General features: G+C 40.4%; 1 protein-coding gene across 2 annotated transcripts; it reads right to left on the bottom strand.

Annotated features, from left to right (window-relative positions):
* On the bottom strand, positions 1–25,803 carry LOC108232950 (rho GTPase-activating protein 29-like). Of its 2 annotated transcripts, XM_017411105.3 has the most exons (22): positions 25,629–25,803; positions 24,611–25,019; positions 14,216–14,359; positions 11,087–11,183; positions 10,740–10,812; positions 10,427–10,487; positions 9,612–9,761; positions 9,136–9,200; positions 8,917–9,027; positions 8,602–8,682; positions 7,991–8,158; positions 7,736–7,873; positions 6,700–6,884; positions 5,279–5,430; positions 4,794–4,946; positions 4,326–4,424; positions 3,603–3,766; positions 3,276–3,464; positions 3,002–3,139; positions 2,569–2,801; positions 1,889–2,189; positions 1–1,705 (listed from the first exon to the last, which is right to left on the bottom strand). In XM_017411105.3, exons 2-22 carry the CDS (start codon positions 24,906–24,908, stop codon positions 599–601), a joined length of 4,107 nt encoding a protein of 1,368 aa, XP_017266594.1. In that variant the 5' UTR covers positions 24,909–25,019; positions 25,629–25,803; the 3' UTR covers positions 1–598. The 2 variants fall into 2 exon arrangements, with proteins under 2 accessions (XP_017266594.1, XP_017266595.1); XM_017411106.3 differs by lacking the exons at positions 14,216–14,359; positions 24,611–25,019; positions 25,629–25,803 and adding an exon at positions 11,970–14,168.
* Positions 25,804–26,196: the final 393 nt, after the last annotated feature.

The raw sequence follows: 26,196 nt of genomic DNA, 5'->3' as shown, positions 1-26,196 counted from the left end.
TAAATTTAAAATATATATATATATATTTTAATTTGTAGCAAAGGACTGTTGCATGTCATTTCTCTTCTGTAAATTCACAACTATGAGATGAGCCCAACAGTGAATATGAACGAATGAATACATAAAAAGATACAAAGATACTTTCAGCCTTACATACTGAGGAACGACCGGCTTCAGTGGACATATTTCAATTTTTTTTTAAATGTATTCATAATAAGGAACACTGCAATTAAAGATACTTCAACCTTGATCTTTACAAATTAAAATGTTTAAAATTAAAGGGGACAGAATTCAACTTGCAAGTGCATCATGTAACAAATCAAACACTGAACAAGGCTTACGTTTGCTAACAGAAATCCATTTTGTTGGCAAATATCCTATCATATAAAAAAACAGCACTTATGTAACAGATTATTTGCTCTTTTTAAAATGCATTGACCAACTCCTGTTGGCTTTGTGACTTTAACAGAATATATTAGAACTTAGAACACTTTCGTGGTTTGTTTTCATATGTCTGCATTTTCTGTCATTCTTCGCTGGTAAACATGTTTGTAAAGATGAATTCATATTTACAGATTTATTTTATGTTTTTTTGGCGTCAGACGAAATGAGCTTCTCTCTGTTCGCGCTCTTCCAGATGCTGAGGTCGCAGTTTGGGTTTCGGCTCAGTGGGGCTGAGGTCGTCGGGGCTGCTCAGGGGCGGAGACTGAGGGGGCGAAGTGGTCGGGGAGGTCGAGACGCCGGGGTCGATAGCACTGTCTGTGGAGTCCTGCGCCTGGTGGCGTGCCTGTGCGGGGCTTGTGAGGGCGGGGGAGGAGGGTACCGACAGGGCAGTGTCGGTGGGAGACAGCGACGTGGGGGAGACTGTAGTGGTAGTCCAGGTGGGAAGTGTCCAAGCTTTGCTGTTGTTAGAAACCGGAGGTTTGTAGAAAGTTCCGGGAGGGGGCTGAAGAGTCCGCGGTGCCCTGAGTGTTAGCGAAAACTTTGGTGAGCTGTTAGACTCACCGACCGAACCTTCGGTGTCCTTTTCCCTCATAAAAGTCCTGACGGGCTTGACGGACACCGTGTTGACGTTGCTGGAGAACACGGTGCTCACGCTGTTCGTGGTGGAGACAACAGGGGCAGGGGTTGTAGTTGGGGTGACAGTGGCCGGCACGGTCGCCTTTACAGGCTGCAGTCCAGAGCCGGGAGGTGGCAGATTGGCGACTATCATAGCAGTCCTGGGTGTCACTTGATAGTGCTTGTATTTCTTGTCCCACGTCCTCCTCTGCATTGTCTGCGTGTCAATAAAAGGAGTAATGTAGTAGGTGCTTACTCTGGACGAGCCACTGTGGCGAGACTTCTCGGGCTCTGGCATCTCCTGTATGGTTTCCGTGTCCCGCTGAGGACAGGTTCCGTCAACGCTGTCGGCTGCGTTTCGGTTGTTCCTCTCGCTGATCTGAGCTGGGGTGAGCAGGCGATCCAGCGGCATGCTGATCGGTCGGGACATCTGTCGAATGCGCTGGTTGCGCAGCTGGACCTTGGGTGCTGCGGCGGTGTTCGAGGCTGACCTTTGAACTTCCGCCCCACCTGAAGCCTGCACTCCGTTGAGTTTCTCCGAGGCAGAGATCTGAGTTTTGTCTCTCCCGGCCTGGACTTCCTGCACCTCATCCAGAATGTGTGATGACGGGATTATAGATGAGTATCTTTTGTACACTTTGGAACTCTGATGAGACAAAGTTAGCGACGATTACAATCTCAACTTTTATCAATTTTCACTTCAGCAACATGCAACTCAAAAGCGAGAACACTGAAAGAAAAAGAACCTCAAGCATTCAACATATAAACAGACAAAAATTAGTTTTTGATCAATATATTTCAAACAGAACATTTAATCCCCCTCCCTCACCTCTTTAATGTCCGTCAGAGACGCGGAGTGCCTGCTTAGTCGCCGCACTTTCTCCTGGGGGGTCAGTCTGGGGGACGCTTGGCCGCAGGGGGCGATTTCAGAACCGGCCAGGGGAGAGTCGTCAAAGATGGTGTGGAAGTTTCGCACCAGCAGCTCCACCATCAGCGCCTGGAAGGGGTAATCCACCAGGGAGGACAGGGACACGTCTGCGTCTATCTGCCGCGGCTTCACCAGCGTCGGGCCGAAGATAATGCCCAGGTTACTCGCCGTCATCTTGTTCTCCTCGGCGTGTTCAGTAACTCTGAGGCGGTAAAAGGCAACAAAAGGTTTGTGAAATACTCGTTTACAGTTATTCAGCCTGGGTAAAAGGCTTTTAGCAACTGCACCTCTTTAGTGTAAGTCAATGAAACCGTTTTGGTCTCAAATTTTGCAAATTTGATCAGTAACACACGACACCTTCTGCACTTATGAAGCTGTTCTTTGTTAAATGTTGGGGTCAAAGTCTGACTTGAAAACCAGTTTAAAGGAAGCTATAAAAAATGCTGCCATGCTCTACTAGTTCCTCCAGTGTTTTAGGGAAGTCTCTGTTTCCCTTTGAGTGTTATGAGGAAGTTTGCATTTCTGAGTCTTTGTGTAGAGAGCAAACCACAAACGTCAGGGTTTCAACTAACATCCCGTACCTGTTCAGATGTGCCAGAAGGTGCCGAAGAGTCCTGTAGTTCGCTACGGGCAGCTGGCGGAGAAGGTCTCTGATCTTGAAAACGACTGTGTTCATCTGGGTGCTCGGACTGAATTTGTCTTTAATCTGGTTGCTCTGACATTTATCGGCCTGCTCTACTATCACCCTCTGGCACTCTTTGGCCAAGCCGATGAAGTTGTTGTAGAATCGATACAGGAACAACGGCTCTGGTAACTGTTGGAAATCAAACAGCATTGTGTTTTATGCTCCTAGCAGTAAAATGTTGAAGAAAGTTGCTTATTATTTAAAATAACACAATCAAAGCAGATTCAGCTAAATGTAAACTAAAGTCAATTACAAAATGGTTCAAAGAAACAACATCCAAACATACTTCAAAATAACAGTAAGTGAAGTAGTAAGAACTGAGGAAACACCTGTCTCAGGTAGAGTTTGAGAACATTGCTGATGTCATGGGGTGAGAGTTCAGACAGTTCAACCAAGTCCTTCCCATTTTCAAATGCCTGACAGAGCTTTTCAACACGTGATTTGGCGCCATTCACACGATAAATCCCCTGCAGGAGTAAAACACTTTAAATAAACGGCAACAGAACAGTCTTGATAATTAACTCAAATAAAATATAAAATTACTGCAAAACAATGAGGACATTCAGCTGCACAAAATGCATCCTAAAAAGAACCTTGACGTACCTTGATGTTGAGGGCCCGACTCTCAATTTCAGATGTGCACTTCTTGATTATAAAAGGGATCCCATCTGAGCTGTTTTTTGCTGCTTGAGCAAAGTCAATACCAAACAGCTGCAGTCGGCCTTGCAGCTTTTTGTGACCGCATTGGATAGCAAGTGTCTCCAGACACTTTTTGTGGCAGGCCAAGGAGCACTGACGAAAGAAAGGAAACAGCGAAAGATCAGTTATAAAAATGTAAAGTCTTTGTGTAATTCTACCACCTTGTGCAGAAATCAGAACTATCATTTCAGTCTGTTTTTCTCAGTGAGAGCGTGGCTGTGTGCACTGTACCTCTTCACATTCAGCCCCGTGGAAAACGACCAGGCTGTCACACTCTCTGCACTTAGAAGGAGCTCGCAGTTTTCTTAACTTATGGGTTTGAGCTGCTTTTGACATTTGAGCATTTCGGAACGGACCAGGAGAACTCGCCGTTTCCATCACCAACTCTGCCAGACCTGGAAATCACAGGAGCTTATAAGAAAGGTGGCTAATCTAAAATATCTTCATTTTATTAAGAAGAGTGTCATCAGTTCACACTTTTAGTATCAAAAAAGATGCTAGGCTTTCCTTGTGTCACCCAACTATACGACTGGTTACTTTAAGTAGATTCCTTTATTTTTATGTTACTAAAACATAAATTCACAGCGCAATTAAAAATCAAAGTTAAATTTAACATAACTCATAAAGTTTAAATAAAGTGGCTGTTCTAGTTTGTGGGAAACAAATGTGACAATAAACACTCTGACATTGAGATCAACACAGATACAGGAAAATTAGGCTGAAACTGCGCCTCATAATTAACAACACCCTAATCCGTGCTGCTGATACAGCGAGGTTTACACTAATACCATAAATATATGTTCTGTGCTCAAGCATCGCGCAATACTCTCACACCACGTCTCCTTCCCTGCCTGAACTTCTCTACAGACACGGGACTATAATTAGCAGACAGCATGAACAGGAATCTGCCTCTGCAGTAAAACACACACACACACACACACTGACATGTCTTACCGTTGTCTAAGGGGGTAAACGGCTCCCTCTCATCCAGATCATCGGCTGAAGACATGGTACCAGTGGAAGGAGTCCTGGGCAGCCGGCGCTTAAAGTCACCTGGAAAAATTATATAAAATGATATCAAGATTTACAATATATATATATATATATATATATATATATATATGCTGTTTTATATGAGCGTAGCATCAGTTAGAACAAAAAGGGAAGTAAAGAGTTGAGATAGGCGCACTCATCTCCAATATAGTCAGAATGTTACCATAAAAAGGTTATAAAAAAAGCAACATGAGTCATCTGGAGTATTAAACTCATGTTATTGTTTATCATCTTGCTCAGTGTTTTACTGATATGATTATTGCTCTCATCTTCAAAATGTTTCTTTTCCTCAGCTCACGCATTCATTATTTTAGATCCAAATGCATTAAATAGATGTAGAAAAACGATTTTTGTCTAAAATCTTTGTACCTGGACTGGCTGTGGGGGAGTCCATGGACCTGGACTCACTGCTGCCTCCGGCGCTCTCTGAGTCGCTGCACATCCCACCCTGGCTGCCCTGGCTGCCCTGGCTGCCCTGGCTGCCGGAGGCCCAGGCTCTCAGCGGGGCCTGGCTCCTCAGCGCTGCACAAATACATGCGGACCACCAATCACACACAAAGACACGTACAGGGAGCTAAACAACAGCTGCTGTTTTCGTCACATTCTATCTGAGCTATTTTCGGAAACTAGGAGATCAGATGAACGTTAGTTAGACTTATGCCTCAACCTCAACTGCTTCGCTCCCTGAAACATTTCCATGACTCAGAAAACACAGTAAGTCCCTCAGCGGCTGTAGAAGAATCAGGCGTGTTTGCAAGCAGGTCCAACTCACGTATTATGACCAGTCAATTCTCCGGCAACAGTGGCTTTCTAAAATACATACTGAAACCGCAAATGAATGCTGGAATACAAACCTTGTATGTCTGTGCTGCTATTGCTTTTACTGATCCGTGCTGGCCGGTCCATATCGTCTCCGCTTAGAACGTCACAGGAGGTGACAGATTCCTGCGACAGGTTGCCATGAGAGGAATGAGTGCTGCCCTGTGACCTTTTGCTGAATGCAAACCTGGAGGAAACAAAGTTGGAGCTTAAGACTCTGTGGAATAAATTTAGTGGCAAAAAGCTCTTTATCGTCCTATAGGTCAGCATGATTATGTCACACATTGAATATCTGTTCAGACAGAAATATTGAATGAAAGTAACACCAGAAACTTCATTTTTTTCATTTTCAGTTTCTAGTGAAGATTCTGATTTGGCAACTTGTTCTATAGTTCAAGTAGTTATGTTACAACTAATGGCAGGAACATTTTACTGTAATATGACCTTCATATTTTACCTCTTTTCAACAAGGCTGTGGGAAATTTGAATTTTTTTTTTTTTATTTGGTGCCATTCTTTAATTTGTAATACGATAATGCATATGCTTTCTGCTGACTGACAACCTTCAAAAGCTTTTACTCTAGAATTGTGCCAAAAAAACCCAACAACTTTTAATTATTTTTAAAAGCAAATGTTGTTTTTAAGACTAGGATGCATCGGTGTAGTTACCCAGACCAAAACTGTAAAAAAGGAACAAAAACAGAAAGAAGCCCAGTCAGCAGATTATGACAAATCTCATAAAAAAAGCTCTTTTACAATAATGGAAACGCACGCCGCCGATCAGTCACGTTCCAGCGACCACAAGAATGTTCTGTAATTTGCTCTTAACTGTATCTAGCAGGGTTAGCACAACATCATTAACCTTCCCACTGACTTTCTACTTTAGAGATATAAAAATATTGATTCTTTGCTTTGAGAAAATGAGCAAATACGTGTGGGAAGCTGATTCGTAGCTTTTACTAGAATGCTAGGGGCAGCTGCACGCAAGAGTCAAACTCTCACGCTCGTAATCATCTCGGCTGCTTTCAGCTTGCGACACAGATATTTCCTGAGGAAGGGCATGAAATTCAACACAAGCTCCGTCTCTGCTAGGGTCTAACTCTCCTCCTCCCACTTTGACTCATTGTTACCTTTGCTGAAAGTAGAACTATGCCACATTAACATGGGAGGGACAGCCCTGAAGACACTGGAATACTATCCTCTACAACTGGGATTTGATCCAGAATTACCTTAAACTACAAAAAAAAAAAGAATAAAAACCACAAAAGAAGTACAAGTATATGTGTCAGCCAAGCTTCCTTCAAAGTGAAAGTCAAACTAATTAAATTTGCAGAAGTGCAACAACTTGCTCTGTGATCATTTTGAAGATGTTGTTTTTGTGTTTTGCGAAATGAAAGTCATTCTTAAAGCAGTGAGGTGTTTCCAAAACGGGAAGGTGCTCCTGAAGTCCTTCTCACCTGGAAATGTCAGAAACAGAGTCTGACTGAAGGTGCTCTTTGGGCAGATTCTTGGGCAGGTTCTGGACAAACTCGGCGTAGCATCCTCCTGGTTCATACAACTTGGCACTCTCACTCAGGGCCTGGAAGTGGGCAGGGAGGGCCACAGATTGGGCTTGCTGCATCTGAAACCAGTTTACTGTCACCTAAAGAAGAAGAGAGAATGAGTGAGTAAACAAAATAAAGAAAAGCCAAATGGGGCCTAAATGGACTGTGGGAATATAAAGAGTATATATATATATATATATATATATATATATATATATATATATATGGGGAAAAAATCCAACATGGAATATGTGTACATATTTTAGTCCCAAGAAAAAAAATCAAAGTATTGACTATATGTGTAAGAGTATCTTCAAATATTATGATTATGGAGAGCATTGAGAGATAAAAAAACAAACAATTAATACAGCTTAACCACATAAATCATACAAAACAAAACAAAAAAACACATTTAGTGCTGTTTAACTTTATTCTATTTAAATATCTTTGAGAGCAGTCTTGTATTGTACATAAACGTGCTTCCAAAACTACAATTTTGTTTCCATCATCTACGCAGATCAGTCTCATTATTACACTACGAACTGATGAAATGAGCAGAGTTCTGCCAGGAAACCTTGTGTTCAGGCTTTATTGTAGATGTTACTTTAAGAACTCCTTGAATTTTCTCTTCTACTCCGTTTGTTTAATGCATATCCCTCCACTAAACATTACTGCAGAACAAGGCTAAGGCTTCAGGTATCCTCAAATGTCTGTGTTTGAGCTTCTGTGGCCTCTCTTTACAGAGGCCCCCCCAGTCCTGCAATCCACAGGACACAAAGGCTTTACGGACTGCTGCTGTGTACTAAACAGCTTAAAGATCTCTTATCTTTGCTCTGACAGATCAGCTGTTTTAGCAATAGAAAGAAGACCAATGCAACAAGTGTTAAAGTGTTTAATATTCTTTTATGTGTAGTATGAATGTATGAATGTATGAACTATTGCCTCTTACAGCTTTTAATGTGAGGTCGCACTGGAAGACCATCTCTCGGATCTGTGAGAGGATTGTTCTCTTAGCGTTGGCCAGATCCATTTTTCTGACCCCAGCATCAGCCAGACAGTTCTGGTACTGGTCCTGGGCCTCCTCAACCTGTCCGACACATTTTATATAAAACAGGTTATGGATGTGGAAATGGCTCACACCGAACAGTAATGAGATGGTTTAACCTGTTTTGTTTGTTTTCTTTATTTCTGTTCTCCTGCCCACCTTCTGCAGAGCCTCCTCCTGAAGTTTCCTCTTCTTCTCCAGCTGTTTGTTGCCAGCGTTAGGCTGCTCCTCCTGGGAACGGCTTTTCGAAGAGTGGGCTTTCTGGTACTCCTCCCTCCTCTGCGTGTTCAGTGCTCGTGCTTTGCGCAGGGTTGTGTCAGCCTCTTGCTGCCAACACCACACGGATCGGATCAGCCATATAGACAGCACAATTAAATGTCACAATATATGCAACGTTACCATGGAAACAGTCAGAGATGCCTTTTTGAATGGTCATCCTAGCAAGTGAAATGATACACTAAAGTTTGTATAATGAAACATTATAAGAATGGTTACCAAAGAGTGGAAAAACTTGCATTCTTTAATACTAATTAAAACTAGATTATTCTAGAATATACATAATTCATCTACATAAAGTTTGTTAGTGTTTTTGCAAGACTGTATGGCATTATTTTGAGTTTGTATAGTGTTTTGTTACAAATTATACAATGACATAGCTGGTGACCAACACTGCTGATTGCAAAGGGGAAGAAATTACTGATAGTTGTGCTGTTTGAATTAAAATTAAAAGTAAGTATACAACAATTATCTGCTCAGAAATGCCTACAAACCATTTTCTTTTGCTCCCTCTGCCACTGCTCTTTGAGGTCTTTCCTCAGCTTGTCCAGTTCATTCTTGCGAGCCAGAAGAGGCTGAAAATAAACGAAAAATCAACAAAAATCAACAATCAAGTTAGATTTTTTTTAAATAAAAAGCCTCTTGTTTGAACAAAGTGAAATCTCAGCAGCACTACATGACAAAATAAACAGTGTCTGTGTTTAGATAAGCTGGTACTCATAGATATTTGATTTTTACTAAATTAAAAATGAGCTAAATGCAAACAGTATTTTGATGCGGTTACAGTTTAGCTTTTTTGTCCCTTTTACCTGTATGAATTTATTGGTCTGAAGAGCCACTGCAGTTTGATAAAGGAGCTGGTTGTATTCTATATCCTTCTTGAAGGTGGAAATGTAGATGTCACTGAATGGCATGTAGTCCTTGAACAAACATGAATAAATTCATACATTTTTGATATTCTTCTCTTACGTATAAGGGTTAAGAAACCAGTAGGAGTTAGAAACCAGTGAGTAAAGTCTTTTTGTTACCTGTTGACTGGCCAGGGTCTTTGCAGACTCAGCCATTTTGGAATAGCTTTTAGAGTTCTCAATGTCTGAAAGACAAAAAAATGTAAAAAAGAACAAGGAACTATTTATATTTGTGATCAACGAATCATTTAATCACCTCATGCCTCCAAAAAAACAGATCTGACATTCATGAGTATTATGGGCACTCTTTTAGGCGTTTTACCGTTTAATAAATTTACTGTATATATGTTACAGAAAATGTCAAGTGCACTGAAATCATCACTATAAATTGACCTAACAATAAATAGATTTAGCTAAAAATATGCTTGCTAGTAAAAGAATACAGAAGGAAGGCATTAGTATCTGATTATTGACATATTTGCTTCTTATTACAGACAGCTACATTTAGCCATAAAATCCTGGCAATTTTGCTGAAAAGAATTGGAGATTTCAAAACAGATCTTCTGCAGCAGAATGCACTGCCATGAATATCTCACCCAGAGCCACTCGTTTCTCCATCCATCCCAGAAGGTCTTTGATATACTTGGACCAGGCCTTTGCATAAAGTAGAGCAGACTCTACCCCGCTGTCATTCTTCAACAGGGTCAAGTCAACCTCTTCCTCTCTTGACAGTGGCACCTCTGAACCTGTGACGTCAGCAGAGGAGATGGATATCAGATAGGAGGTGTGAATGCACTGTCCTAAAGCGTTCATTGAGCGGCTGTGGATCAGTGGTTAGAGCGGTTGTCCTCTAATGAGAGAGTTGGAGGTTTGATTCCTGACAGCAGTCACACGTTGACACTGGATCCCTCACTGCCTCCGATGTGAACCAAATTGGTGTATGAATGGAATTTAAAGCACTGATAGGAGAATAGCTTTGTACAGAGTGCTGTATGCTGTGATGGATAAACGAGGGCACAGATTGTGTTGTAAAATGCTTTGTACTGGTTAGAAAAGGTCCTACGTAAGTGCAGAACATTCAACAAGTTTTTATTCCTTTTATGTGTCCCACCCACATCACGTGATTTAACACAAACCCCACGCATTTCCCCATCCCACAGAATTACTGTAAGACACAAAAAGAGAAACGAGCAACTAGTACGAAAGGAAAACCAAGAAGAGGTTAAAGGCAGGTCTACCTCAAGGATGAAAGAGCTGAAAAGCCTAAATCTCTCAGCTAACTCTCAAACTGACATGTAGGGCTGCCCTGGGCTTCATAACAAACCCATTTATAGCTATCATATTTCAGAATGAAGCTTCTTTTACACACATGTAGCTCAGACACAAATGACTGACTGTGAAGTCAACTTACCCACAAGATTCCTCCTCTCTGGAACATAGCCTTCAGGATCCACAGAGAGGTTGTCAAAGGACTGTGAAAAAGACATTCTAGATTAAAAGGAAGGAAGAAAAATCACACATACAATCAAAGTCACACATCAGTAGCAGCTGGGTTTTCAACACCCCAATTAAGTACAGAAAAAGTCTTTGAGGGTTTTTTAAATAAAGGCGGGGTAAAATTGCTGCTATTAGTGCCCCTTTTAGAGAGCTGCAACGTTTCAGAAGAAGGACTAGAATAACATATGTCGCCTGAAAGCAAAAGGAAAAGAAAGATAGTGTCTCACCCTGCTTCTCCTGGTCTGGGGGTTCCCCAACCCTGAGCTGCCGTCCACATCTCCCATAAGGAAGTCAGAAACTCTGTGGGGTCCAAATATATACATGTATACATTTATATATATAATATATGTGACTAAAAGAGTTTAAGGAACAGGTTGAATGGTCAAAGGGGCAATCTATTCTAGTGACTCTGAAGTAGTATTTAAATGCAGATTGGCGTGAGGTAATGACAGGTTGAACAAGACCAACAAGCTCCTGTCTTCTGGTCTAAAATCAGCCCAACACTTTCTGGCTGTAGCACGAAAAAAGTAAATAAAACGGTGGTGTGGAAAAGAAGAACAAGCACTATACTCACACATTGCCGAACGTGAACGCCAAAATGTCAATGGATGTATGTATCTCGCCGAATACAGCTTGTTTGTTTTCTGGGTTCACTTCCTTGAAGTTAATGCCTGTGAACAGTGATAAAACACGCTAGAACTTCAGCCAAAAGAAAAAATGGGATTACAAATCAGCTTTTGTGCACTTAATGCTTCAACAATTAGGCTGCATGTAACCAAATAACTTAAATAGTTAAAGAAAGTGAGCAGTTTGATTTAATTGTAAAATTTAAATCATCAGGTTTAAGCTAGACTAGTTTGTTTTCAAAGGATTTGGTCATCAATTCTACGGGCTTTAAGCTGTTTCTGGATGGCATCCAAAAAGTCAAAACCCTTCAGCAGTTGCACACTTTGGGCAGTTTACAAAAATAGGAAGAAAGCTTAAAAAAAAACAGAGCAAAAGATGCCAAAGGTAATTTTGTGTAATGTCCTACCCACTCAAAATGTCCTCATGAAAAAGCTTCAAAGATCTTCAAAGAAGTGGGGGGATTCAAGGGCTATTCAGAAACAATCCCACACTTTTCCTCCTCCTTTGTTTAAAAGCGATATAATCCTCAGGCCCATCATCCATGCTGATCATGAACACAGAGGGCAATTTTTTGCTTTGAGCAGCTTTTGGCAGTAGAGCGTCCAGCAATTTAAAAAAAAAAAAAGCCATCAAAGCTTGACATTCTTCGTGAACGGGTGCACGGGGTTTTCTTTGCAGAAACATTTGCAGAAAGCAATCAGAGGAACCAAAAACGCAGTCAGAGAAATCCGACCAAGCTGAGTACTTCCTGTCTGCTCCGCAACAGGAAACACTCACACAGCTTGAATTCTGTCACATGTAAGACTACAGACTAGCATGACAGCTCTTACCTTTGGTCTCCTCCACCTGGCACGTCTAGCTAACAAACAGGACCAGAAACCTGCTGCAATGGGAATAGCTGGCACCTAAACAGTTCCAGGTTCCAAGGTGCTTTCTAGCTTTTGCTTTTCCATTTTCTCTTGATGAGGTTCCACTTAATCCATGTCAGTGGTGGATGTGAAATTATAAATCCCCAAACAATGAATAAACTCAGAGAGGTCATGGTATACTGGGTTAGGAAGGCAGCACATTCCAGGGAGACTCTTGAGGACACCAAGAGAAAGGAGGTGCGGTGCAAGCCTCCCTGTCGTGCACCTCCCTATCTCTGAATGCTAGCGTACAACTCAGTACTGACTTCTTCCTCAGGACATCCTGTGGGTGTCTAACAATGATTGCATAGCTCGGCCCCCTTGTCACGGCTGAAATTTGGAAACTGCATCATTTAAGTATACAGCCTATTGTTTTCCCATAACTGAGCTGGAAGTAGGACGACTAGTTTGTGAAAAATGACATTTTGTCTGATTATAGCCTTTTTGGCATGTAAGAACATTTTAGTAATTGCCTAATCAGTAGGCTAAAGCTGTATCCATACTGCACACTTAAAACAATTTTAATGCAGAAAACTCTATCAATCATCAGTGAACAATATATTTAAATGAATCTGTTAAATATACAATAGGCTAAAAAATACACACGTAAAGAAGTACATTGTCAGTTTTAAGTGTATTCACCAAGCAAAATGGGATTATAACGTAAAATAATTTCAATAAGTTGAGGAAGTTAACATTGTTACTGTCATGCCTTGTGGTTATAAATGAAAGATTTGGTCTGAGTGTGACATAGAAAACTGCTTTGTTTGAGAAAAGAGAAAAGAAAGCAACAATAGCTGCTTCCATCTAGAATTAAGCTTTTTTTCCCCGGATTTTTTCACATTTCTGAGAATTTGCATACACTGTAAAAAACAAACTTAAGAAAAAAAAACAATAGGAAATGGTTTGAGGGGATAATGTACCATCTCAAACAAGTCGGACAACCAAGTGTTCAGAGAAGAGGTAGCATTTTGGCAGCTGTACAAATGCTCCAGGTGTCAAGCTTCAAAGTGTAACCCAGGCAAGAAGACGACACACATGGCCTGTTATCATCCAGACCTTTGAGTCTTCATCTGTGAAGTCTCACCGGTTCATCCTTCTTTCACATTCTCCTCCTTTAACCCCCCTGTCTGAGTTAGTATTATGTTACCCGCGGGCCATTAGGGAGAGTCAGGCATAAGACACCCCCTGGTGGAGAGTCAAACCCCTTAATGAAACATAAAAAAATAGCTGTTTTCTTTACAGACTTTTTAAAAAGATGACAGCTAGTAACAGCAAGCCATTAATGTAAGGGAGGTACATGCTTACATGGAGAAAATTGTGATAATATTTAATTCTATTAAAGAACAATGCAATCATAAAAATACAGAAAAAGACTTTTATTGAGTGCTATTTCTTCTTTGAAATGATTGCAAAGGGTTAAACCAAGGTAACTCAACAGGGATCTGATGCCAGTGGAACTTAAATATCTAACCTAACAAATTACTTATTTTAAATAGTGTCGAAATAAAAGTAAATTAAGGGAAACTGTTTAGAAGTGGCCCTGAATCGTTTTTATATCAGATAACTTAGGTGCCCATAGTTCCTTTGACTAATCTGGATATATTTGTTTGCAATCTGAACACTGTGAACGCACCACTAAACACTACAGAGAGCAGACAAACACGCATTCTTAGGGAGTATGTCATTGCTCAAAGATAGCTGATCAGTTGGCCATAAACCTTGCAACAAAAGAGAAAAGAAAAACAAAATAATGAAGTGGGTGAGCTTGACTGAAAAGGAGATGTTGAAAACATGGAATGAAAATTATAGGCACGAAGCCTCTGTTGTTCTTGTGTGCAAGGATTCCTCTGTGATGGGTCACATTTCTACCTGATGACTTTATGAGCTGAGATTCCTCACAGATTTGTGTTTATCTGCTGCTTTAGGAAACTTCTCATAACGTCATGTTTCAGAAAGAAATTTCCAAAAAAGCGTGGAGTGGGGAAATATTCCCTCAGGGTGAATCCTTCATGGAACTAAAAGACTGACGCACACTGTTATCTTGATCTACGGATACAACAATGAGATTTCATGCCAAGATACTAGATATATGTATTAGCTGAGTGCTGGCTGGGTTCAGCAGTACATCTGTGAGCACTCATGCATGCTGCTGAGTAATTACTCACCTTTGACTTTAGCGATGACCATGCCAGCTGCTCCAAGGATGTCCACAGAGTTGAGGGTCTGGTGTTTGCTTATTACAGTCTTGAGGACACGAATTAACTCAGCTAAGCGGTCCTTCACCACCTCCTGAAGCCCTTCCGTGTTTTCTGATTAAAAAAAGAAAAAACATCAACATAAGCTTGGACAAACCGTTTAAGAATTGCTCAATCGATTCTATACCTAACCACCATGCAGCAGAGTTCACAATGTTTTGTCATTGCAACATGTATCATTTCACAAATATTTTGTCATTTGAAAATGCTGACGTCATCGTTCGCCAATTTGCAAATTCTTTTCTAGGGCAAATGATACATTCTGTTGTGTTTTATCTGTGCTACTGCCTGCAGCACAGAGGTAAAAGAATAAGACGGCTGCAGTTGATAGACAGCGACAAGCTCAGCTGCATGCAACTGCTGTGATGCAACATGTTTTTTGGTTGTTTTTTTTTTTTTGCTTCCTCCAGGCAGAGAGTGACAGCACGTTCAACTTAGGTGGTGTGTCTCATAAACAGGTGGCGCTACGTCGGTCAGCCTTTAAAAAAAAACAAAATTTTTAATACTAAAGGTTGAAATGTGCCTTTAATAAGCACAGCTTTATTACAGGATGACTGCTTCAAAGTTATTTAATCATACAGCAAGCAAAATACAAAAAAAAAAAAAAAAGTCCAAGCACTCAAACGCTCACTTTTAAATGAGCGTTTAGAAATAAAAATGACTGCCGCGACACACATGGCAACAATTATATAATCATATGTTTCTCCTAGCAGTCGGCAGACAGTAAGAGTAGCACATAAAGTAGATTTGCAAGATTTCTTCAACGCCAGTGAGGTTACACAAGACGACAGAGAGGAAAGGAATGTACAAAATGTTTCTAGATTAGTCCTTCTCTCTTTACTTTTTCAACCATATCACATTCTGTCAGTCCCTCTGCTATGAATGGCATCTCTTCTCTGCTGAACCAGAAGCAGCACTTAGCAGAAAAATAACCTAAATAAAAATGGTCTTTCAGTTGCTATAGTTAATGTCTGCATGGTTATTTACCATTTAAATTCAACTAGTCTTTTCAAAAGGGTTTTTAAAAAAGCAGTAAACAGCCCCTCAGAGAACAAACACACATTTTGATATTATAATCACTTGTAAACAATTAAAGAATATCGGAATGGGAGGATTCTAGCTCTGATTCAGTCGTGGCTCTACGGTAGAAGTTGGCATCGGACAAAAGGTGAGGTTATGCCTTCTTTTGGAATAAGCGGGGGCAGAAAAGTCATCTGTTCTTCATCAAAGCAAGCCAAGCATGCGGCAAGGCGAGATGACAGGCTGAATTTATGGGAGCGCTACAAAGAGTTGCAGAGAGTTAAAACGAAAGCTTCCGTGTGTGTGTGTGTGTGTGTGTTACCTTTCCTCCTTCCCTATTCTTACATATCTACTTATTAAAACTGGTAGAACAAATCATAGACATAATTCTACAACTGAAATCTGCACCGTGCCAAGTTGTGACACCATATCTCCAATAAGACAAACACTGAGGTAAAAACAAGGCTATCTCTTCAACATTATGTAGAAATTAAAGGCTTAGCGTTCCTCGGAGGAATGCGTTTCACCTTGCACGCTAAAGTTTTAAACAGATATCTCACATAAAGCACGCTCAGCTACTATCAAGTAACATATTAGCTCAAAATTGGTCAAATTCACTGAGTTATAGCCATTTTTTTGTGTTTGCAAAGGTCAATTAGTTGTGGTGGCCATCTTAAATTGGGGCGACTTGAAAATATAATTACATATTCATCCAATCGTTGCTTTCGAAGAGTTCATTAAAATCCCTCCACCGCTTCATGAGATATTTTGCTAACAGACAGATTTTTTAATCTAGCCTGATAATGCATATTCCCAGTTTCCACCCCACAGTTACAGCAGGACGGCTCAACTTCCCACTCACCCCCAGCTGAGAGGTCCATAACACCTCAGCATGTGCTTTGAAGTCTGACACAGACAATGGATCTGCAGCAGACCTCCCCTTTTTAATCCCCCCCCACCCCTTCTCCGTAATGGTCAACAGGAGTTTAGTGATGTGCTCCATGGCTTTAATCAAAGATACGTGCGAATTGGTTATTAGCATATAAGAGCCAGCCCTAATTAAATGCACACCGAAGACTCATGGAATCACAGCAGAAACGCCGTTCTGAATCACCCATTTCCTTTTCTCGTGAAAAGAATTTAATTAGACCAATCTGCTCTTCAAAGGTGCACACTGTGAGCAAATCACAATGGCTGTGATGTTATGGCAACAAAGACCAATGACCTGATCCAGGCGCTTTTTCTTTTATACATCTTTTGTTTACTGTCACCATCTTACAGTTAACACTGCAGCACTGAGCAGAGTTCACAAACAAATAAACAGCAACCAGCAATTTCACCTATAAACAGAACAACAACAACCTTTAGCAAACAAAGATCATGTCCACATTATTTACAGCATCTATTGGAGTGACAATCTGCACCAAGAGTTGACGAATTTAGTTATCAAACTATGGCAAAAGTTTTAAGAAGGACAACAATAGAAAGAGTGTATAAAGTGATCATTTTAAAGACAAATGTGAACATGGTTTACCTCTCACATGTGTCAACAATTTATTCATTAATTTGTGAAAGTAAAGATTAGGATAAAAATAAAGAATAAAAAGATTCTATTGAAAAGATAAAAATGGGAATAAGGTTTTATAAATAAAGTTTGTGTTAAAACTCTTAAATTCACAACACGAAAAAAGCAGGTCTACAGGATTTCTATCACAAATTAAATCAAAACATGGTTAGGGTAGCAGTTTTTTTTACATTACTATAATATGACAGAAGAAGCCAGCTACCGGGTATGAGTAAAACAAATATTGGTATCAAAGTTAAGTCTGGGAACACGTTGGAGTTTGTGAACAAATATGTATGTAAAACTGCAAAAGTCGATATATGTTAAGTATTAATGTTAAGTATTAAATAAAAAGAGGGCAAATTGAGTGGGCTGCTCAGTCCTGCTTTGTATGACTAAAATCCAAAATTAACAAACAAGCTTAATAATGTGAGAGAGTCATGCCTATCAAACGCTGTGGTCCACCGCAGGCTGCAGGAACCAAGTGTTAAGATCCCCTCTTGTGTTATCACTGCCTGGAGGCTCGTCCCCTGGGATGCAGTGGTTGTTACTGGACAAAAGGACAGTTGCGTGCTTGTTGTAGCCCTTAAAAACACTGAATGGAAACACCCAGGTAATAACAGGAAAGCATTTAACTTGCTTGCTCTACTGAGTGTCTACATTTAAAAACACCTGCTTAAATGTAGTACTTCTTACTTTAAACCTGTTAAATTGGTAAAATTATGAACCAAAAAAGTCCTTTATCCCTAAAAACATTTTTATCCTTTGACATTTAAAAAACTGTAAATTGGAGAGAAATAGACCATCCTCAAATCAATAAGCCCCAGATAGCTTTTGGCCCCAAATACTAAATATCTTAACTTATACAGGAGGTTAAAAACTGACTAAATCTAAACGCTTGCTGTTCATAATGATTCCACATGTGAACAAGTTTCTGGAAAACAAAAAGGCGTAACGTTAAACAGAAACTTATCAAAACAGTTCATCCAGAACACTCACCTCTCCTGCTGCCTATCTGTATGCTCTATTTGTTACAAACCCTCACACATTATTGCAAACTCATAATTTTACAGTGTTTGTTGCATCATTTTTAGATGGTTTAAATGGAGCGTCTTATTTATACAATACACAGTTTCAAACATTTGCCATCGATGTTGCTTTGCGTGGCGGTTCCATTGTTTCGGACACATTTGGAGCTTGGTGCAGAGAAAGACTAATCTAATCCAGATCTTCAGGTGGCCTGACAGAGGTTACAGCCTCTGATAACAACAGGCAATCAACTGGCCCGTCTGGACACGCGATCCGCTGAACATGAAACAAGCCTCGGCAGCTCTAGTGGCACAGTGCTGCTTGGGAAACAGCCGCGGGGCTTTACTGAAAGACCGAGGAGGCAGCGATTCTGCTCCTCCTCCTCTTCTTTTCCACAGGGAGGAAGGGTGACACATCAATACCTGAACCAGCAGATAATTTCTTCTTCTTCTCCTTTTTTTTAGGTGCTTATCAGTGTTTCACATTCCAGGCTAGTGATGCACTACTTTCTGTTGTAACTCAAGCCATCACCACAAATGTTCCCTCAAGATGTAAAACGGCCACTTTCTGACCTTTTTCATGGATAAATTAAATGAACTAAATTTTGATTATCTGTAAATCTTTTCAGTCACAGAAAAGAAGGTTGAAAAACATCAACGAAAACAGATTCTGCTTGAATTTCGGGGCTGCCTGCAACCTGATAGGCAACCGAACTGTTTGGTCAGGGTTCTATCTCCCAACGCTGATTTCCCCCTCTACCCAAACAAACACGGCAATGCCAGGTGCTTCGACATCTATCCCATACCTTGTTTGGAGACAGAGTGCACCCCAGCATCGCACAGACAGTAAACAGCAGGCTCTTAACAGCTACCAGCTCTCTGGCTATAAATGAGCTCTCTCTCTGTGAGGTCCGGGGCTTCAAAGGCAGGCCACGTCTTTGACACTTTATTACGACTTTTAGGGAGTTTTAGGCAGGTGATAAGAACAGATCCTTGAACGAAGACATAAAGGGATCATCCACTCATAGAAACTGCACAGTTTCTACGACAAAATCAGACACTTTTGGTTGCCTAATGAGGGAATTGCAAGTTTGCAACAAAAGTGAGAGAATTCAATCTGTAGAGCGCAAAGACATTGCAAAAAGTGAGAACTTCCCAGATTGCTTTGTTAAAGAAATTATTTGATAAGTGAGATTTGTTTAATCAAACTAACCACCCAAAATTATATTTAAAAAAACAACACAGCACTTCAAATGCTGGAATTAAAGAATGTACAACAAAAGCTTAGTGCCAAGACATGCGTAAAGATGAATGACCTCATCTCAAAAAGTTGGAAGTACATAGTTTTGAAAATAAACCTTAACATTTTTTAATGAACGAACCCTCGTGCTGCATGTAAATGAGAGCCGCTGGCAAAGAGAAACTGGGCAAGGTAGTTTATTAAAAGAAAACAAGACGAGCATAATAGGACAGAAAATTTTAAAAATAAATTGCTTCGATAGAAAACTCAATAAGCCACGGCTCCTTCAATAAATTACAGCAGCTTTACCAGATCACAAGCAGTGACAAGCTCGGGGAGCAGAAGCTAATGGCCAACCGTCCACTCGGCGTGACCAATGTCCTGCACAAACATCCAGAGCCCATAACCATAGATCCCACCCCAGGAAGCACACCCCGACCACAAGCTCGCAGAGAAACATCCTTCAGCCTCACAAGGAGAGCTACAGCCAAACAAACATCTCCGTTCTTTCTCCTAAGAGCAGAGGACTATTAAACTATTCTGAACTAGATTTCAGCTTTTCTTTCCATTTAATATACTGACCAAATGTGGACTCTTCAGATGGAACGGGGCAATTATGTAGAAGAGGGAGAGTTGATGTATATTTTTCACATGAGTGGTAACTTCATTATCAGTAAACTAGGCTTTAAACTGGTTAAAATGTTCAAAACTGGCCTAATTCAGTGACTGATTACCAGAATATAAATACCAACCAGCATTTACACAAATAAGCTTATTAGACTCAGCCTTGTTAATTCCTTTTTTTTCCAGTTTTTATATAATTGCAGTATTTATTTATTTTTCAGTAGGAAGAAAATGCAAGTCTGTCAAAAACTACTGTTAAAAAGACTCTAAAACCTTCTGAATATTTTCATCTTATGCCACATGTGGGACAAAAATACAGTTATAAACCAGTAACACGAAACAGCTGGAGCTCAGCCAAATCTTATCAGAGTGTTACGGTGATACGAACAGTTGAAAAAAAGACCAAGTTTTCATAGCGGAACAAGGACTCGTGAGTCAGCTGAACATGTTCTTCCTCATTCAGACACTTAATGCCTCTTCTTACACAAGGAACCACGTCAAGAACCTTTTCTTGTCGTTTATCTGCGGCCAAGCAAAGTGCAAAAGGAGCGCAGCGTACAAGTTTCAGCTCTTAACCTCGTGACTTGCAACTATGCTCGGAGATCTACCCTCAGGTAAAACTGTCAGAAGCGGTGAGACACACTAGATGTAAAAAAAAAAAAAAAAAAAAAAAAACTTAGCTAGCACTATCTTTCCAACTATTAGAAATTTAAACCTGTTTTGTAAAAACAGATCTTAAAATCATGCCCCACTGAGCTGAAGTGGTCAATAGACTGTCCTGAACTGATACTGGGCATTTCTCAAAACACATTCCTAAAATTTCTTGGGGCTCACAGAAAGGCAAACCACTTCCCTACTTGGAAAATTTCAACATATTTTAGGAAAAAATAATGTAGTTTGGGGATTAGATCTGCAGTCATTACATCCTCCAGGGGATAAAAGTAAAGGCAAAACAAAGATGTGAGTCGGTCACGAGACTTGCTGCTTAACATTTGAACTTGGAGCAACAGTTTCACTTTCTCAAGACTCTTCCAGCAACGGTTTTAAGCAACACAAAATACAGGCAACTTTGATCCGTTTCAAGCCCTGCAGGTGTTTCTCTGTAAGGCTTAAAAATAGGGAACGTTTTTATGTCTTTTTCACAATCTGAGAGACAGCCCTGACGACATTCCGTCTCCTGAAGTTCTGATTGGAGCAGAAAAATAAATCAGATTTATTTTTTAAGAGTTTAATACTGAATGAGCCTCATTCCTACCATTAGCCTATTGAAGGCACTATAGCCACAAGTGAACATTTGTTCAGAAGGAATTCTGAGTATGCAGGAGAAAAGGGGGATGGGAAGGGGGACCGCAGTACAGCTCTGTGTGGAGGACTCTTTCATGCCGATTAAAACCATCACACAAATGAATGAAGTCTCAAATGAAAACTTGTGAATGAACATAATCTCCTGACACTTTCGCAGCACATCTCTTGCTAATATTGTCCCTGCAGCGCTGAGCAATTACCACTCTTGTTTGATTAAATGCTTGCAACGTAAACATTTGAGGAAATAAAAATTCTTTCAGTGGTCTAAAGTTAAAAATAACTGAAATATTTCCACATGGAAAGATACATATGATACATAACTGCAAATAAGTCCTGATATCTTGTTCTTATTTGTTTCCTGATGGTAAACACATGAATTAACCTTTTAGGAGATGCTACTTGTAGGCCCTGTTTACACGTAAACAATTTCCTGGAAACATTAGAGATTTTCCAATGCTGATTAAGGAAAAGTTTCCATGCCAGGTCACTAGCTGGCACTGCGCACATCTGCTTCCTACAACACATGCACGAATGCAGACACTTCAGTCTCTCGAGCATGAAATGAGTCAGATAGTGAGGTTTGGTTTCTGCTACACGTTGAAGAGGGTGAGTGGCACCAACAGCGCTCTGCTAGCTGCCATTCATCTACTCGTATAAGCGCAGAGAAAATGTTGATTGCAGCCGTCCGTAGTGCGCATGTGCACTTTCACACCGATGTCGGGTGTATCCAACACCTTCCAGTCTGAGTCCTGGGTTCAAAAAGTTTCGATGTCGGAGAATCCAATCGCTGTCGCCGTGTGCACGAACGGCCAAATCGCAACAAAAACGTTCCGGTTTCGCTTCTGGTTTGGTGCAAACAGGGCTGTAGTGACTAGAGGCACATTCATAAGTTAAAATCCCTATCAAATCTTAGGTGTGAATCTGCGATTTTAAGTCTAGTTAACCTAAGCTTAAAGCCATAGATAAAGTTTCGCTGGAGTTTTCCATCAGCCAAACTAAAAAACTAGCAGGAGCTCAGAAAGAAAACAGCAGCATCTTCCAAGCTAAACTGAAAAGTTTTCATAGAACGGAGAGCAACATGAGCCACGCTGACTAAAATCTGAAATCAAATCCTGCAGGATTTCAAAACACTTTATTAGTTTCACACAGCACCTCTGTGCAGAACCTTTTCAGGTATGAAAATAATAACAGAGAAGCTAACATTTGCTCCAGTAACCTCTACTGCCTTGCTCCTTCAGCTTTCATAAACCTCGGCTGCTTTAACGCTGTTGATCTTTTCAAGCTAAAAAACACAGGTTATGTTAGTAATTACAGAACAAAAGCCACGCTGGAATGTAAAACTGAAGGAATTCTCCATTAATCATTTCATAACCCTCATAATCATGCTGGTTTAATTCAAGAAGCTTTCTTTGACAACAGAACAGACGTTCCGGCATCAAACATAGAGTTTTCTGCTGAATATATTTTATATAGTCAAACATTCTGTTGCAACCTACTGAAATCAAATCACAAAAATTAGCATTTCAAATCCAAAAGAACATGTTCCACTGATATTACAAAAAGCACAATCTAAATCACCACTTCTGTCCTTAATTTGATGTTTTTGTGCCAAAACGACAAGCTTAAAACAGACTTTGTCCAGACTGAAAACCTTTCTGACCCTTCAGACTAAAACCACATGTCTCCCAACCCGTTTGGAGTGAAAACATGTCCACACGCACGTGAAGATGGACATGGTGTTGACATCTCAAGACACGTTCGGATTAGGACCTTCTCATCATAAGGTCTTCAGACGGTGTATACTAAAAACATGTTTATTATGGATTAAGCAAAGCGACAGTTACATAAACATTCAGGTTGTTCACATATTTCTCAGAGTTCTGTGATGAGTCACCATCTCAGTGCTTGAGTGGGAAGATTAGACAAACCCAACAACCCTGGTAAAAAAAAAAAAAATGGTAAAAGGTGATAATGAATGTCTGTCTTCAGGAGAAGATGACAAATGCCAGTAACTTGTCATGAATGGGAAACGAACGCCATACGCATTACTAACTGTACTCAAAGCGTATAATTATTATTGTATGGGTGGGTTTTGGAATTTCAAGTGCAGAATGTGAACTTAGCTTAAGAATGATTAAAACTTTGATTTGTCTGTCTTTAAATCAAATGTTCATTTAGATTGCCAGTATTATATTTGAATAAAATGGTTGTTTCCATCATTGTCGCTGGTCTGTGTGACCCTGTAATTAATAATCCTACTAGTTGTTTAGTTTGAATCAAAGTGGTGAAAGTAGACCACACTTTGGCAGCAGCGTTTTGCTCGTGACTCGGAAGGAAAACAACAAAATCAAATGAACGACTAATCTCAAAGACATAATGGGGTCAAACGGTATGATTTCATCCCACCTGCTGAACTGGGGGTCATTGTTAATGTGTAGGCAAATGCCCCAAATGTTTCTGTGATGGCTGAGAGTAACACTCAGCATGACACAAGCCAAGGCTCTCTCACGGAGGCCTCACTCCTCCAGCCACAGGAATGGATAAACAACTCCCTCCCACTGCCAGACATACAGTAGTAGGCTGTGTGTGTGTGTGTTTATAACTAAACCTCTTTAACTGTAGTGGCACATAAAAAGCCAAATTAGGTCGCGAGACAAAACCTTATTACATTGCTTATTTTTTTTTCTTTATTGTTGCGTTTGTCTTTTACAATCAAACGCATCGAGCATGTTTGCGTCTCAAAGTACTGAGCAAACAGCGCGAGCGAACTCACAACGTCGCTCCGAGGATCGAGGAAGTTATTTTTTCACCCGACTTAAAGAATAACAAATGCAGAGATTGACTCATAATGAAAAAATAATAATAATTTCTTGAAGTCATACCCTGACACGCAGCCACCCACAGGAAGTATTTATACCTCTGTGCAGTGCTGTTCTTATGTGTGGGGGTGGAATGTTTATATGAGTCTGCAAACAAAAGCCAAACCATCACAAGCGAGGGGAAAAGAGAAAGAAAGTGAGCTACCTGTCTCTGATCTCGTTTCTACTCCTCTCATATTCCTGTCTGAACGTGTTAGTGTGTGGGTGACTGTAGTTAATGTTAAAATGCGAACAGAAACCCAAGTGTTAATAGTGAAGCAGTTATCACAACATACACCTGACACTTCACAAGTGTCATGATAGTGTACGCATATATTCCCAAATAAAAACAATTTACAGCATTATGTTTGTGTCTTTAAAAAAAAAAAGAAAGTATTAATGCAAAGCAGGGATACCACCAGTCTTCTATACTGCCAGCAATTAAAGATATGTTCACAGAAACCCTTTCTGAAAAGCTGACGATATGACAGCATAATTGTATTCATGTGTCTTTGGGGCAATTAACCAAACAAAACATTATAACATCTTTTCAAAATGTGTATCCAGAATGCAGTTGAAGTTACATCTGCTTTCTTTGTCTGCCATTTTGTGGTTCTTTGACCTCTTGCGCAAAAACTTTCACATCCCAGCTCTGTCTAAACTCACCTTTCTGCTGGAAAGCAGCCTTGAGGCTGATCAGCACATCGGCAAACCACCGCACATCATTCACTAGCTGCATGACATAGTCTGGGTCCACACCGGGGGCCCCCATCAAGCGGGATGACAGCCACACGCTGCTCAGAGGGTTGGGGTTCTTGGTGGCTCGGCCCATGGTAGCCCAGGTCTTGGCAGATCCGGGTGACAGAGATTCTGGGTGGGGTTTGGAGTGGTGCCCTGGCAGCTGTTGGATGTGCTTCATCCCACTTCCACCTCCACTACTGCTGCTGCTGCTCTTCCGTAGCATCCCAGCAGCTGGAGCAGCAGCCACCGTTTACAGGTGCTACAGTCGGCCAGCTAGCCCCTGAACTCACCAGCTAGCCCCTGAACTCACCACGCTGCCCTGGTCCCTGGACGGCTAAAAGACAAGAGCATCACAATGGGTGAAAAGGATTTAGGTGACTAAAAGCATGTGTTTAAGGGTTAGTTAAATATTACCCTGTAAACACGTCAACCCATCTAACTACTAGTTTAAAATACGGTTAATAATCTGTACAGCAAAGCAGTTCTCTAATCTTTTTATGGGTGTGTTGCCTTACTGTTTAGCCTAGTATTCGCCTTGTAGTCAGTTTTGGTTGTTTTTGCCATTTTTAAAAGTTCTCCTTTCCTTAAATTAAGTCTATAGTATCATAATAGTTTTTAATTTGCTTTCACCTGGTTATATCTGACGTTCAATTACGTTCATTAAGCTAGCATAGCTAACAATATTATGTTCATAAAGCTGAATATAGCTGACCAAGTCGCAGCTGAACATGTTATGTTTGAACACAAGTCTTTAATTTTTCACCAAAACCGAGAAAAGGTCAATTCAGAGAAACTATAACCTCAAAAGAAATCTTTGAATTTTATTTTATCTGCCTGTTAAAAACGACAAATGATGCTGATTCTCCCGATAAAAAAAACATCCCGACTCGAATAAAAAAAACTGCTTTGCTTGCACAGTTAAAAAAAACGATTTTAAACTTACCTGCTTGGCAGTCTAATGTCATAACTGCTAATGTAGCCAACTAATGTTTTTCTTATCAGAAGAAATAAACATCCACAAGCATTTCCGTTAGGCAAAAAACAACTCCAAGAAGAAGCAGAATCGTCGTTGCGTTAACTAACTGTACATAGCGAAGTAACGACTTTGCAACTCTCTCAACTCAATCCTAGTTTACGAGTCGGTTTTGTCACGTGACGCTTCAGGCGCCTCCTCATTAGATAGAGCTGCTCAGAGCAACTCTGTGATGCATTCAGTTGCCGTTGGACATTCGAAAACTTTGGTTCGAAAATAACTGACTGAGCAAGTAACAGCTAACCAGCTTTTGTATAAATTCGCTCTGATACCATGTTGTCGGAGAGGTTATATTTTAGCAACCGCTTCAAGCTTTTTTGCTTTGATTCCAAGTTTGCTGCTTTGTTTAAAAACATCAAAAAAATTTAATGACTGGTTTTGCCCAATTAGTATACGTTGTTAAAAATCCAATTATACGGATAAACTGTAAACGTCTCACGTTTTTCTTAATGCTTCTCCGGCTTTATGTGATCTTTCT

The sequence above is a fragment of the Kryptolebias marmoratus genome, linkage group LG20, assembly GCF_001649575.2.
Source record: "Kryptolebias marmoratus isolate JLee-2015 linkage group LG20, ASM164957v2, whole genome shotgun sequence".
Lineage (NCBI taxonomy): Eukaryota > Metazoa > Chordata > Actinopteri > Cyprinodontiformes > Rivulidae > Kryptolebias > Kryptolebias marmoratus.
Note: the sequence above shows the minus strand (reverse complement) of the source record. Positions and strands in the feature narration are given on the sequence as shown.

What these genes read in the sequence shown, in the direction of transcription:
- LOC108232950 (XM_017411105.3), bottom strand. Translation starts at nt 24,908, where the DNA reads ATGCTACGGAAGAGCAGCAGCAGCAGTAGTGGAGGTGGAAGTGGGATG. An exon ending in GGTCATCGCTAAAGTCAAAG is followed by an intron (nt 11,184 to 14,215) that starts GTGAGTAATTAC and finishes CACTGTTCACAG; the next exon opens with GCATTAACTTCAAGGAAGTG. An exon ending in CCCAGACCAGGAGAAGCAGG is followed by an intron (nt 10,488 to 10,739) that starts GTGAGACACTAT and finishes TCTTTTTCACAG; the next exon opens with TCCTTTGACAACCTCTCTGT.